This window comes from Perca fluviatilis, chromosome 16 (assembly GCF_010015445.1).
Source record: "Perca fluviatilis chromosome 16, GENO_Pfluv_1.0, whole genome shotgun sequence".
In the NCBI taxonomy this organism is placed as follows: domain Eukaryota; kingdom Metazoa; phylum Chordata; class Actinopteri; order Perciformes; family Percidae; genus Perca; species Perca fluviatilis.
In genome coordinates, this window is record NC_053127.1 from 27,437,534 (window position 1) to 27,453,516 (window position 15,983).

General features: G+C 41.6%; 1 protein-coding gene across 7 annotated transcripts in view; it reads right to left on the minus strand.

Moving 5' to 3' along the window:
* The window catches only part of specc1 (sperm antigen with calponin homology and coiled-coil domains 1), a 90,158-nt gene that overhangs the window by 30,689 nt on the left and 43,486 nt on the right, over positions 1-15,983 (minus strand). For all 7 annotated transcript variants that reach the window (XM_039776806.1, XM_039776807.1, XM_039776810.1 and 4 more), the window contains 9 exons: positions 14,013-15,158; positions 13,187-13,572; positions 9,718-9,925; positions 9,100-9,173; positions 8,323-8,498; positions 4,100-4,263; positions 3,483-3,583; positions 3,273-3,348; positions 1,698-1,842 (listed from right to left, as the gene is read on the minus strand). In XM_039776806.1, coding sequence (XP_039632740.1) covers positions 1,698-1,842; positions 3,273-3,348; positions 3,483-3,583; positions 4,100-4,263; positions 8,323-8,498; positions 9,100-9,173; positions 9,718-9,925; positions 13,187-13,572; positions 14,013-15,158 — 2,476 coding nt within the window. The remainder of the gene's footprint in view (positions 1-1,697; positions 1,843-3,272; positions 3,349-3,482; positions 3,584-4,099; positions 4,264-8,322; positions 8,499-9,099; positions 9,174-9,717; positions 9,926-13,186; positions 13,573-14,012; positions 15,159-15,983) is intronic.

Sequence of the window (15,983 nt, forward strand, 5' to 3'; positions counted from 1 at the left end):
CCTGAAACCATACCAAACATAGTAATGTACTGCTGCTGATCTCCTATTTGAGACAGAAGGCCTGCGCGAACGTCTGCATTACAGTGACACGAATTTACATTAATAATGTTTTAATATGTGAGAGCATTTAGACACTGATATAACTGTAAATACAGATGGAGAAGAGCAGATAGCTCAATAATGTCATGATACCAGAGGAAGAAAAGGTAAGGCTGGACAGTTTTCAAATCACTGACAGTAGTGTATTAAAGTCAACAGTACATATGTTGGTTGAAGCTGAGTGTGTTGTCCAGTGTGATGACCAAGTACTTTACCGTCTCTACTATAACAACACATAATAAAAACAAAATGTATATGTAAACTCAAACACTGAGTCATCTACCTCAAATGCAACCTGAATGGAATGCTACAAGTGGTCATTTTTGAGTGTAAGGGGAAATTACAGCCTGTAAAGCCAGAGATCACAAGATGAAAGCCTGTTTGTTTAACATATGTCTTTCATCACTTTCTGATAAACGGACACTGATTTACTGTGTTAAAGCCATCTATGTCCACACTGTTGACAATAAAAGTTGTACGAATAAGTGACAAAATAACGCCAACATGTTCCTATTTACATGTTGTGATTGGTAGAGTCACAGCGTGTACAAAAAACAACGTAGCATGAGACACAGCCATCTTCTAACCGTAAACAAACCGGGAACTATATTCTCAGGCTGTGACTCTACAAATCACAACATGTAAATGTTATTTTGTCACTTTTGTCACAATTCGGAGCAGTAGGCTAGTTGGAACCAGTTACCTGCAGGATCTGTGCTGGGCTAAGCTAATGCTGGAGCCGTCAGACAGCGTTACAGCACGCATGGAGATGAGAAGGGTGTGTATCGACTTTTCCAACTCTGGGGGTTATGGTGAATAAGTTAAATTCCCAATAAGTCGGCATGTTCCTTAAAGTAACAGTTACATTCTTATGGGTGAACTTTAGTTTCACAAAAATGCAGAACTGAAACTGCTTATAATGTAAGGCCTTTTTCCACTGCACAAATTGTTTGGTTGGGTTGGTCAGAGCATGCTTGCATTATGTGTTATAAACATCCAGACCATCATGTTGCGTATAGAGAAGGTATTATATAAACTGATGTTTACTAGCCTGGGAAAACCCTGACGAACTTCTGGCAAATTTGAGATTTGCTCTCTTTGTCTGGCCAAGAGCCCATTCCAGCCTATTTTCAAATTTTTCCAATTTTGAGGCACCAATCACAACCGTTGAGGCGGGCTTTACACGATGACGATAGCGCAGCGACGTCGAGCAGCTTTTTGTTTACATTCAACATGATGGCTACCGAAGCGCAGAAAACCGTTGATGCCGCTGTCGCTGCTACGTCCCCCGGATCGTTGGTCTGATTGGTTGAAGGACTATCCAAGAAGCGCCCAGAGGCATGAACGGCGTCCGTTGGTGACGCCCCTTTGGAAATGGGCTGTGAATGAAGTTTGCCCAGACCCACTCTCAGTTACAACGGAGAAGGGTCTGGTGTCAACCAGGCTAGATGTTTACTATTCTTAAACTGAAGAAAACAAATGTCTTGCCGTTTCCAAAGCAAGGAAGGTTGTTAAGTTTATTTCACATGTTCCAATGCAAGCTAAACAAGTGGAATTATTTCACAGTGAATCAGACAAAATCATTTGGGTAAGCCCACCTAAGCTTGCTGTTGCCTCGGTTGTAGCTGAAGGATGCAGTGCGGCTGTTGAGGGAGGCGGGGGGTTTGATTACAGACTCTAGCGAAGGGCTCTTCCTCATTAGGCTGTTAGGTTTCAGGTCTTCCCCGCAGCTGGACAACTTATCTGCCGGAGTGAAGGATGCAGGAAAGAGAATGTGAAGAGGGAGTCAGAAACAGAGGGATCAGGGTGGCCTCTAGCTCACCCAGTAAGATCGTGCACCCCCATGTAGGCTGAGTCCTTTGCAGCGGACCGGGTTCTAATCCAGCCTCCGGGCCCTTGCTGTGTGTCATCCCCTCTATTTCTCTCCCCCTTTCCTTTCTATCCACTGTCACTATCAAATAAAGTGAAAAGCCCTAAGAAAAAATAAACAGAGGGATCACAATATACTTTATAAAGCACATTGTACAATGCATTACATCATTATTATAAGCGAATACAACCTCGACAGGGTGATGCAGGACCCCAATGTGAATATGGATAATCTATTCAGAAATCTCACTGTGGGGTGCCGGGATAGCTCAACTGGTAGAGCGTGCACCCCGAGTACAAAGGCTCAGTCCTTGTCGCAGCGGCCGCAGGTTCGACTTCCACCTGTGGCCCTTTGCTGCTGATCATTCCCCCTCTCTCTCCCCTTTCACATTTTCAGCTGTCCTATATAATAAAGGCCTAAAATGCTCAAAAAATAATAATAATTAAAAAAAAGAAATCTCACTGTATGGTCCACTGGGAATACCCCATCACCTTTAGTTTCAACATACTAAAAATTATCCTGCCTGTGGGCCCCTGTCTTATCTGAACAAGTCCATACTTTTGCCACTCCATAATGAGTAGTGAAGTGTCAGTTTCAGAAAAGGCAGGCAGTGACATGAGGTCAGGGGAGTGATACAAACATTTCACCTGCTGTTTCCCCCGAAATAGTGCAGCACTTTAAAAATAATTCCTGAGACTGGTTCAATGTGATGCAGGAAATTGTTGTCATGGGAAAAACTTACATTTGCTGTAAGACTGAAGACGGACACATTTCATAAATATTAGAAAGGATGGATTTCTTTTATTAGCCCACACAGATCAGTTTTTAGGTAATAATGGAACATCTACTGTAACATAACCCCCACTGTTCTATTGCCACACACCTTTTTCTCTTGCTTTATTTTTTCTTCTTTGTGTGATTAATCTGAACTGTATTGTTTTAATTATTAAAATATACAGTATTTTTTATGATACTGTACATGATGATTTGAAAGAATTATAAAAATAAATACTTTTAAGAGCTCATCACCACATTTCTATCTATTTGCTTTCTAAGAATAAAATCCTAAAACTTCCTGCAAACACAACAAAAGTTGGATGATTGAATATCTTTATTCATCTTATCGTTTAACTCTCTGTGTAGACATTTCAGCCATACGCATTTCTAAAGGCACTGACTCAGCAGCACTTTGGCTGGCCCTCCATTGACCTAAAAGCAGTGTGCGAGGCACGTCATTCTTTTGAGTATGACTACGAGTATGAGTATGAAAACCATGACCTTCAGCCATATCTCTGCTACATACCATGGTGATGAGAGAATTCTCCATGGTTGATTCTTTTTTCCAATGTCTTTGATAGTGGCTTTATGTGGGCGTGTCTCTAAAAAAACACAAACAGAACAGATATCTTATCATATCAGAGTCTGAAACAATGAATCACTTATAGGAAGTAATTTGTGTTTATATAGGGGATTTCTTTTGCATTTTAAAAAGAAAAAATATATTGATGTATACCTGGATAGGGGAGACAGCAGCAGCAGGTGCAGTGCGTACAGGGATCCCACTCAGCGGGCTTCTTGGGGAGGAATGCATTTGAACTGTGTGGCCCGGTCCATCTAAAAAGATTAGATTATATACACTCATTGATTATTGCACCAAAAGAGAACATGACAACTGCAAATAGAAAATGACTCACATGTCTTCAGTACAGCTCGAGATAAATCAAAGAGCAAAAAAAAGGCTAACACAAAATAGTTAGGCCTCAAATACATTTTTCATTCTGAAATACGTTTGTAGTATTAAGTATCAAAATCTGTCAAATACCTACAGATGGCACTCATTTGTTGGCTCAGATTCTCAGTGTCCACTTTATTAGGTACACCTATACAGCCTAATGCAATCCAATACAACTCTTCTACCATAAAGTCTACTTTTATGAAGGCCATAATGTTCTGTTGAAACTGTCATGGAGGTCAGCCCAGGCCACACAACTGCACATGTTTTCACTGCAGAGAAATGACAGAAATCCATGCAGCAGATCTCACCAGCTGTTCCCCTCTATAGTTACACTGCTGTGTTGGGATTCCCTGTGTGTGTGTGTGTGTGTGTGTTTTGAGGTGTTCGGTGCTCACTCTGTCCAACAGTATCAAAGGACTTAATGAGGGATTTGACAGTAGCTCCGGACTCTGAGTCGGTATCTCCGCTGGCATCGGAGGGTGTGGTCGGGATCATGGAGATGCCGCACCAGTGACGGTTGTTTTCGGAGTCGGACAGCCTCACCTCCTCACCTTGGTACCTAACGGACACAACGAACAGGGTTGCTGTGTAGAGGCATATACAATGGATAGACCTGGCGAGAGGAGAGTCTGAGGAGACCGCATTTGTAAACTAGAGATTAGACACAAAGCCTCTCACTTTAGTGTTAATCTTGTGAGATTACCTGCTGATTAGTACAAATACATCTTCTAAATTAGGGTGTTTTGTTCATGTATTGACAAGATCATGTGAACATAGTTTGAAGTTTGAACTTAAGAAGAGTAAATAACCCATGATCAGCTGCAGATAGCTAGATTTAAATTTGGAACACAAAATCTGAGCAGTCCAAACATACAACACTTTGTCCCCACTGCCCCTGATGACCTTTAGATCCCAGGATATAGAGTCAGGAATTTGCACGTCTTTATCAGTGTTGTATGACAAGAAAGGGATTTGTGTCTTAAACACTGCACTCAACTCACCTCCAAAGAGCGTAGACTGAAAGAGAAACACAATCCCAGTTGGACTGGTGTAATTTCATTTATTCAGTTGACTAATAAACAACAGTCAAACAGACATACAATACACTTTTATGTATTCTTTCACAGGCATAAAACCTTCAAAGTCTTTCAATGCAGAATAAATAACAGCACATAAACTGTATTGTTCATTAAATGGCTTTACTAAAGACAGAAAATGAGCTATTACACAGTTACCATCTCATCTTTTTCTAGGCGGTATTTTTGAGCATATCCAAATGTTTACATTTTAAGCACCAGGACCTTATCATCTGGTAGAACAATATGGCTTTTTAATAAAAATGCACAAATTGAATATTTCTGATAAAAACTGGATTTTAAGTCGAACCTGAGATCCAGCAATATGCCATTTTTATATTACGATGACACAGAATATTGTGTGAGGGTTTTGGCTCAAAGACGTTATAAATTCATGTGATAAGTGACGCTTATCTTTCAAAATGAGAGACATCACAACATTTGAGGATACATTTAAAAAGGATGCTGAATAAAACTCTAAATATGTTCAACGAATGATCAACAAGGACATCAGTTGAGTGACCTCTGACCTTCAGATAAAAAAAATGTGTTTGATTCTATTTTAACTTGTCAGTAATGTTACTGAAAAGTGGAAAATGAGTTCAACGTATCCGACAGTGGTGCTTTAAAGGGAACATAACCATTTTATAAACCTGTAGCACAGTCTTCTTAGTCTTAAAAATGAACCGTCAACCTTTTGGTAAGTTTGAGGAGAGTTATAAATGACTCTGAGGTACAGCTGTTTGTGTTTGTGGCAGTCTTAAAAAAAAAAAAAAAAATCTAATTTTGGCAGTGTTCTGGATCTGCCAGCATAGCGGACATCAAAATCATCCTGGTTATTTCATCTGGCAGGAAGAACTCTCTTTGAAGATTTAAAAAAGGAGCAAAGCAGTCATCACAAATACATATACAAACAGTAACAGAGCATATGATACCACATTGTCCACATTGATGTCATCATGTATGGTAATTGTGTGTTCTAAAGTGCCATCTAATGGCTCAATATGACACTGCATTCAGTTCCACTACAGGACCAAAGACAAAACTTTAATCATAAGTTGCTTTTTTTTTTCGCCAACAGATCATGAATGTCAAGTTGTCAAGTAAGAGGACAGAAGTTGTAAAAGTAATTTGACTGATACAGAAGAAGAAAAGCAACATCACAAAAACCATGAGCCACCTCGTTCAACTGGACTCCCTTATGCTACATTGCTCTCGCCGTGAAATAGGAATGTTCCAAGTCTGACTTTGTTCTGGCAGAATACCGTGAATCTTAACTTTTCCTACTTCATCCTGCTTTTTTCATGGTGCTTTTTGTAAAAGGTTATTATCCTCTACTGTACCATCTCAACTTTAAAAAAAAAAAAAAAAATTAAAATAAAAAAAAAGGCACAAATTAGCTTCACACAGTATGAAAAGGAGAGTCTTTCGAACATTTCTTTCGTCATTTCTTTGACACAGGTCAAGAAATTGTCAAACAAAGAATACATTCATTGAGAAAGAACAATACAACATTTTATTATTTAAAAGGTTCCAAAAGATATGTAGGGAAATAGAAGCCAGACTTTTCGTCACAAGACTCTTTGTGTACTGCATCTACACTGGTCACTGTGGCTTAGATAAGAGTGGTTTACCACATTATATTTTGAATGACACAGAAAGGTAATAAGAATAACACTGTCTTCACGTGGTGGGGGGCACTTCTCTAGTGCCCTTCTACTGCCGTCTTGGTATCAAAAGTGGCTCCGGTGCTTATTCTGAAAAGAAAAATAAGAAAGAAGATGAACTATTGTATAATGTATTTAAACATGTACATGTGCAGCAAAAAAAAAAAAAAAAACTTAAGATCTTACATTTCTTCTTAACATTGTTATTATGAAAAGCAGACCTCTGGGCACTTCTGGACTTTTTAAAACGCTGTTCCATGCATACCTCATAGGATTAATAAGGTCACTCATAATGTCTAGTATGACTAAATCACCCGGTGATGAAGACGCTATGCAAATGTATCTGAAGCACACGATGCATAGCATGAATTTAAATCCAGTCATGCCGTGCAGATCATCCTGCTATTTCACCAAAAAATGTAGGAGGGTTATTCATTCAAAGAACAGCAGGTGGCACCAGATACATCTACTTGAACGGTAGGTTTAAAGAACCAGGCAAAGCACACCAAAAAGGTAGGATAGTCCTGAAGGGGGCGTAGTCAGCCAGCACACAGAAAAGACAGACAGAGTCAGACAGGCTGAAGCAGCAACACCAAGCCATACACAGATAAGGAAGGTCACTCAGCAGCAGGAGCAGCACACAGGGAAGGGAGAGGCAGGCTGGCTGAGAAAGGGCTGACAGGGCAGGGAACTCACCTGGACTTTACTTAAGGAGGCTTGTCAGAGGGACATCTTTGACAGGGTCATCACAGGGAGCTGCTGGAGGTGGGGAGCGGACGCAGCGTAACAGCTAATCTCGGGGGGAAAGTTCGCTGATTTAGCCATGGTCTAAAACCAGTTGTGTAATGTACTACATTCACAAGGACTGCGTGAAATTTGAACAAGACATATTTGACTTTAAACCAAATATTACTATTTCTCATAAACTAAAACTGCTCTTATGAGCTTTGTGAGGTGACATAGTACGAGAGTAGAATCAGTTAGAGATAATGTGCTTGCTTAAAGGATTATACCATGACTGGCCACACAGATAAACAGAGCGCTATACAGGAGCAAAAGTATTTGACCTGGCATGATAATGAAAGGGGGCAACACTGGCAAAAACACCATGGCATTTGCACGCTCAAAAACACTTATATATATATATATAAACACAGTATACCCACACACAAACCAGTGCAACGCTCTCTATAAGTACACCAATCACATTACTGCACGGCCACAGTGCAACAACACTACATGGTTCCTAAATAGCATGATACATACATTACATAACACCCTTGGATCAAATCAGCTTCTCTGTGTAGAGCAGATCTGCCACCATGTCTGCCTTCACATATAATAATAATTTCCTCTAATAGATATACTGTAGTTTATTGTGGAGTTTGAGGATTGAATGTTACTATAGGGCAATGCTCAGTGTGGAAGAGGGAGACAGAGAGGGCAGCAGCTTAAAGGAGTAGAATACACAGAGGGAAATACTGCAGGAGACTGCTAATTTACCAACAGAGTCTGCCAAATCCCAGAAACCTAAACTCTGAAACTCAAAGGATTTCATCTTGTAAAATATAAAACTAAATAATGTCTACTCTAAATACATCCTGGTTGCCATTTGACCCTGCTTTGACAACAGATAGAAATTTTGAAAACCTCTTAAGCAAGAGATTCTTGAGAGTAAGAATGATATACTGTTTGTATCACATTTATAAAACAGTGGATGGGGATATGGCATGACTCTGGAAGGTATCGGATGTCTACATTGTGTTCAGACAGAAAGGAACTGCAGCCCGATGCTAAACAAGGGGAGCCGAGGGGGGATTGGTGGAGGGCGAGGAACTGGGAAAAAAAAAAAAAGGAGTATGATGGAGATAGTACCTGACACCCTGCAGGGCTTCAAGGTCTGTGGAAAGCTTTGCACTGCGATCCTGCTCCTCCTGCAGCTGCCTCCTGAGTGTACGCAGCTCCTGCTGAGCCTCCACCTTGATGTCGTTGGCCACCACCACTGCTGTCTGGAGATCCGCCTGGAACCGACGCCACTCTTCTTTTTCATCCTAAAGACACATGGATATGTACTGTACTGGTAGATGCAAGTATAGACCCATTCAGGCAAATTCGTACTGACAGGAACTGTTTGGATTTAGTTGAATGTCAGCATTAATTAGTCCTAAAATTTATTTCAACAACAGATTCAATTAAATCTGATAAACAAATGATACACAAACAATTGAACTACGCTCATACAATCACTTAATGAAGACACTGGCATTTATAGTTTAGGCTGGAAACATGTTATTTACTTCTAGGATAATGACAATTTTCCTATCACAATCAACGTTTTTGTAAACAGTGCTCTTCTTTGTAACATACAGTACACCTGTGAAAGTAATAATAATAAAAAAAATCCTATACCAAAATTTCCAAAAAACTCAAAAAAAAAAAAGATGTTAAAACTCCTGAGGCTAGAAATAACTTGAAAATCTCATTAAGACAAATAAGGAAAACACTCCGGGAACCATCACCTTATCGTGGTGGAGAGGTTTTTGTGCCCCTATGAACCTGAGGGCTGTGTTGTCTGGAGCTCGGTGCTCCTGGTAGGGTCTCTAATGGCAAAGTGGTCTCAGGTGAGGGGCCAGACAAAGAATGCTTTCTTACCTTCATCTGTCTACCCAAGACTTTCAGTTGTCGGTCTGCTTCAGTTTTCTGCTCCTCCAGCTTTTTGACAAGATCTGCAATGACAAGTACAAGGTTTTGAAAGGGGGAAGGGCGGTCGAACGTACTGCAGACTCCGGCAGAATCGCACCAATTAAACACAGCACTCACAACTCAACTGCTGAGTTTTCAGCGTGGTTGGGAAAAAGCAGCCGATATATAGCATAAAGGCTCCTATAAAAGTCACAGTTAGTTCTGGAGAGTATTAGATCTGTCAAGAAATGTTTCTCATCAGTGCAATAATATTAGCATCAGACCTATCTCATCTGCCATGATTCAAACGTGGTGGTGCAAACAGTGTATCCAGCCATATAACATTTGCCAACTGCACTTATGGTGAGTCAGAGACAGACGTGTTACAGTATGCCCTCATTTTGTGTCCAATTCTCACTCAGTTGCTAAATTGTAAGGTTAGTTATAAAAGGTACATGCTTCCAATATTTTGTCCACCTCATTCATATAAATGAGGACAGACTAAATCTTAGAAATACCACTGACTATTAATTTCCTTATATGACTGCAGGTTAAAATAGTCCACAGAGAACTGTGAAAAGGACATACTCTCCATGTCCAGGACAGCTTGGTTGGTGTGGCAGTTGACGGCCCGCTGCTGCTCCACCTGGTCCTCCAGTTCAAAGATGGTCTCCTTCAGCTCTTTCACCTGGTTCTCAGCGTGGATCCCAGCCTCCTCCAGGGCAGTCACCCGGCTGCTGAGCTCCTGCTCCATCGTCTCGGCCCGCTCCTGAACCTGCTGGCAGTTGGCCTCCACCTGTGTATGTGTGTGAATTTGTGAGATTATGATGGGCTCAGTACACAAATGGGTTAAAACAAAAGAGGCAGTGTTTCATGTGAAAGTAATTGCTGGCTGCCAGTGTGCTAAATAGATGGAAAGCATTTAAGTAAACCTTTGGCTCAGTAAAGGATCATTTATGATACCTTCCAGACATTCTTGTGGTGCAGTGTTCAATTTGACAGTGATGGTGCTTTTCTTCATCTCTATCTTTCAAAAAATTAGATGAAATATAAAGCTGTATCAAAACAAGATTTTTGGATCTCCATGAGGGCTGGGTGAAGAAGACAAGCATTGTGTGTGTGAAGAAAACCAGTGACTAAAATGCAATTAAAGCAGGTTCAATTATGTTGTGGTTTGCTACGGTTTGATCTGATGAAAACAAACTCTATTTACTAGGAAGCAGTAAAAAGTAAAAGTAACCATTGTGAGTCCAATTAGCCTTAATACATTGCTTCCTTCCCATTGTGACTACTGCACATTAGTACACACTGCATTATTGGTGCTTAGAGTAAGACAATAGATTTTTCCATTCTAGCGTCCACATTTGTCACTTAATTAAAGCTCTAGTTTTCAACTATGATACAAAAGTCACAAAGAAAAAATGGTAAATGTAAACATTTAACTGGGTTGTAAAGGTAATAAATGGTTACAGCAGCTATGCTGGAGTCCACACAGTGTTTACACAAGAGCTTAACCATGTCTGACAATTACTGTTTGGCCACAATGCAGTGTTTTCCCTCGGTTTGTGGATGGTTTGAGGTGCACGTATTTGTCTGGGGGTTTAAGTGTCCTCCCTCGAGAAAATGTTACATTTAGAAATTGAAAAAAATATGCAATTTGACATAAATTTGGACCATTCTTATTACATTATCTGTGTCTAAAACGCAAGAGCGAAAAGAGAGAAAAGCAAGAGCAGATAATAAATAAATAAAACAATCGTACATCTTAAACAGAAAACTTGCTAAATAAGTCTACCAGAGACCAACTACAACCATTAGTTCTGAGAAAAGTGATTTAGTTAGTTTTGATGCTCCCGGTTGACTTTACATTCATTTGCCTTAAGGGCTGCCCAGTCTTATAATGGTAGGGAAAACTCTGCACAATGTAAATACTAACATGCAAGGTGACAGTGACTCATGGAAATAAGAGTTCAGTCTGGATTAGTTCTGACTGCATCAATGTGTTCATTGGTCCAACTATTGAATTACACTAAAGGTGACGTCAGTGTACCACGATGATTGCTGTCGTTCCGAGAAATGACACTGTAAAAGAGATCTCTGTGAGCAAAGTATGCTGAAATAAGTAAATGATGTAGTTCTGCAGGACCCTCTCCCACTGACACCATGAGGCTCTGATAGATTAGGATGCTGGTGAGTGAAGTTATGGAGCGGCCTCACCCTCACACCCATGTGGCAGAGAACAGGAGCGTGACTCAGAGGGTCACACGGTGGACCACCCTACTGTTGGCACCGGAGTCACAATCCAACACTGACGACATCCCTAAGCTGATGGTGACACGCCTCAATTTGGAGTCAACAACCACCAACAGGACCCCAAACCCACACAAGCCTCAGCCTCTCTGGTGTTTGTGGTGTTGAAGGGGAAAACCAAAGTGACGACTGAGAATCATATGAAAACTATTTGAGTAAACATGAGTTCATGTGCTTTGGTGGTGAAGAGAAGGAGCCGATACCAGCTGTAAAGCCTGTTTAATGGTCATGTTTGAACCATTGTGGAAAATTGTGTCCTCATGTTCACATTCAAAATATAGTGACTGAGCCAAAAGTGATAACATTTTTTACAATCGCCCATTTGACTCTCATTGTTTAATTATGAGCAATTGCTAGACTGATGATACAGCTATTCGTAGACACATAACTTTCACATGTTGGTCTCTTTCAAATCTAGTCTTAAAGGTCCCATGGCATAAAGATTTCACTTTATGAGGTTTTTTAAACATTAATATGCATTCCCCCAGCCTGCCTATGGTCCCCCAGTGGCTAGAAATGGTGATAGGTGTAAACCGAGCCCTGGGTATCCTGCTCTGCCTTTGAGAAAATGAAAGCTCAGATGGGCCGATCTGGAATCTTCTCCTTATGAGGTCATAAGGAGCAAGGTTACCTCCCCTTTCTCTGCTTTGCCCGCCCAGAGAATTTGGCCCACCCATGAGAGAGAGACATCGTGGCTTTCAAACGAGCAAAGTGGCAGTTGGTCAAGGCCACACCCCCCCCTCTCTCCTCCTCAATAGCTACAGACACAGAAATGGCACATACTAAGGAAAGCTCATTGTGCGACTGGCTCTAGTGGCTGTAATTCTGCACCAAGGCTGAATTTCGGGAAAGAGACTTCAGATACAGTATTAGGGGACCACTAAGGTCTATATAAAAGAGACTTCAGATACAGTATTAGGGGACCACTAAGGTCTATATAAAAGAGACTTCAGATACAGTATTAGGGGACCACTAAGGTCTATATAAAAGAGACTTCAGATACAGTATTAGGGGACCACTAAGGTCTATATAAAAGCATCCAAAGAGCACCATGTCATGGGACCTTTAAGAAATGACTGCATTGCAAGTACAGAATTTGAACAAAAATCTATTGACTGTTTCTGAATGAGGGAACTTCTTGCTTTACTTTGTCATATTTTACAGTAAATGTGGATGGAGAGATTGTTCTTTAGGGAATTCCTGAAAGTTAATGTCAAACACAAGTCAACTAATGAACATAACAAAAGTTTGAACACTGAGTCACATTCGATTCAAATCCCGGAAAAGGTTTGAACTGTGCAGAGACATTCTCTAAAGAGGACATATTATGCTCATTTTCAGGTTCATACTTGTATTTTGGGTTTCTACTAGAACTTGTTTACATGCTGTAATGTTGAAAAAAAAATTCAAGTAAAGTGTTACCTTATATAGCACCTCAACCTGCTTTATAATAAAAAAAAGAGATGGAAATCTCACTTTTTACAATAGGGGACCTTTAAATAAATTCATCTGAATCTTTACGACAACATTTATCTCCAAATATAGCTAAACAAACAAGGTGTTATATTCGGTGATAAATACTAATTCCTTTTGTCATGTTCTGAAAGTTCCCATATGTGAGTATTTCTTAAACAGCTAAATATCTCTAACATTCAGTATACCCTTTATAGTGTAGATATATGTTAGGTGCAATGAATCCTATATACTATAAATCCCAAGAAATTGAGTGACATTACACCCGTCCTACCTTGGACATTGTGGACCGCACATGCTCAGTCTCGGCCTGGGCCTGTAGCACCTCCTGCCTCAGCTCTGTCAGCTCCACCTCCAGCCTGTCTTTCTCAGAGTGGGCTGTTTTCAGCAGGTTCTGCATCTCAGTGCTGTCACTGGCACTCTGCATAGCCTTCAGCTCACCCACCTTTTGCCTCTCAATGTCCACCTGCGCTTTCAGCCGACTGTTTTCCAGTCGGAGAGAGTCTGCTGTCGCCCTCTGCTCCTCTGCGGCCTGTGCTGCCTGACCTCCGGCCCGGAGCTCTCTGTCCAGCTGGGCCTGCAGCCTGTCCATCTCCTCCCTAAGACAGCGCGCCTGGCCCTGGGCCTCCTGGTGCTCCTCCTCCAATGCCCGCAGGCTGCCTGTCATTAGGGGGTGTAAACCACACGTTTTTTTTTTTTTTAATCACGATACGATATTATATTGATTCTTTGGACAACAATATTTGCTGATATCTTAAAGTCTGTCATGGTACAATTTCTCTTTGATTCAATTCAGGGGCCTGTGTTCGATATGAGACGATATCATTAACACCCATTTAACACAGTTATGTTTATAGCAACTCAAAAAAGCAACTAAAATATGATTTGACAATTTAATTACTGAGCTCTCTCAGACCTTTTAATTAAAAACAACTATTCTTTTTAATAAAAAGAATACATATGAAGTGGGAATCTAAAATAAAGGGGCATCTTACAGAAAATACGTATCGATATTTTCAATGTGCATCGACAATGTTGGATCGTGGATCATTGAATCGATATATATATGGATCCAGATGGATGTATGGTTACAGCCCTACCTGTCAGCTGCTGCTGGATGTCCACCAGCTTCTCTCGTTCGAAGCGCGAGCTCTCGACCAGCTCGGCGTACCTCTGCTCCAGCTCGGCCAGCCGAGGCCCTTGGCTGTTCAGCTCCTCCTCCCTCTGGGCTTGAGCCTGGGCTTGCTCCTGAAGTCGGCCAGCGAGCGCCTCGTTCTTCTGGGCCCGCATCTCCAGGCGCTCTCTCTGCTGCTGAAGCGATGTCTGCAGGAGGCGCTTCTCCTCGGCCAGACGCTCGTTCTCAGCGGTTAGCTCCTGCACCACTTGCTGCTGGTCGGCCAGCTCCTGCAGAGTTGCCTGCAGCTCTTCAGCTGTGCTGTGGTGGCTCTCCTCCATCTTGTGAATCTGTTCTGTCAGGCTCTGCACTGACACATCCCGCCCTCTTGCCCCCACTACTACGGCTTCGCCGCTGACACCGCTGCTCGTTGATTCCGAACGCGATGGGATCTTCTCAAACTCTGAGGAGTCCGGTGATGGCGAGTCCTTGGTGATGTCAGAACTGGAAGAGACAGAGGTTTTGAGAGGGCTGGCAGAAGAAGGGAGACTGTCCTGTTGCGTCAGACCATTCACCAAAGGCTTGGAGGGGCTGCTTGTGTTTGCACTGGAGACAGGAGAGGCCTCCAAGCAAAGCAGCTTTTCCTTCAGTGCCTGGTTCTCCTCCCTAAGCGCTGCCAGCTCTCTCTGAAACTTGCCGTTCTTCTCCCTCAGCTCCCCGACCAGCACAAGGGCCTCCGCCACCTGTCCCTGCTCTCCATCTGCAGCTGGCTCTTGCCATGAGACAGCGTTGGGTGAGGATGAAGAGGAAGCAGTGGAGGCTTTACCTTTGCAGCGCTGCAACTCCATCCTGAGATTGCTGATCTCTAAGTCTTTGGCCTTGGCCTCAGCCAGCAGCTCTTTCACCTGGCACTCCAGAAGCCCCTTTTCCTGGCCCTCTGCATCTCCGCGGGACTTGGTTACGCTACGTGTCTGCTTTGCCAGAGTGGAGAGGCTGGAAGTGCTGGCACTAGAAACCATCCTCTTAGTAGTAGAGCTCCTAAGCTGGTCCCTCAGAGAGATGCGGTCTCTTGTAATGGTAGAAGGGATTTCTCTAGGAGCTGGGATACCAGACTTCTTGGCTGCTTGTGCACCTGCAACACAGATCAAAACACAAGTACATATTGAAACAGTGTTCAAGTACCCAAGTGGTCAAATCAGCATTTATCATCGACCGTTCACAACTCTAAATACAATGTAAGAATAGGTTTTCATTTCAGTTGACACTTCAGACTGACTCGTAGACCATGAGTCATAAAGGCATCATAAATGCCAAACTATACAACTATTAAAATATCACTTTAAAGTTAAACTCTTGAAACCTTGTTAATAAGTATAGATAATAACCGTTTCCTACATTCACCACTGAGCAGCATAAAAGTGAAAATAAACTACATTATTAATATCTGGTTTGATTAAAAAGGAAACATTGCTATAATATCTGCAAACTTTACAAAAAAAAACTAAAACAATGCAAGCATTAACAGAATAGTCCAAATCAACTAATTGTGTTTAGCACAGTCAATGTGAATTGTCACATCAGATACACTCTTGAGAGTGAAAAATGCATCTAGATTAATTAAATTGCCAAAGATCCACTTGGTGGTGCCAGCGGTGACACAACAGAGATTCCAGTGTACAGTCAGGAAACTCTTTCAAAGATAAAAATTTCTCAGTAGAATTACCACACAACAGGCTTGACTTTGAAAAGGGAAGGTTAATGGAGTCAGCGTACAGACGTGCTGGGATCATGGATTTGTTAACATCATGTAATGACACTAATTGAATGGACTGTGTGTCACATTCAGATTGCTTGTATTATTCAGCAGTTTCTGGTCACCGTACCCTATTCACATATTGTTCTCTGTTTGGACAACAGAGCATCTGCCTGGCACTGACGGTCTGTTACTGTCTGTGGT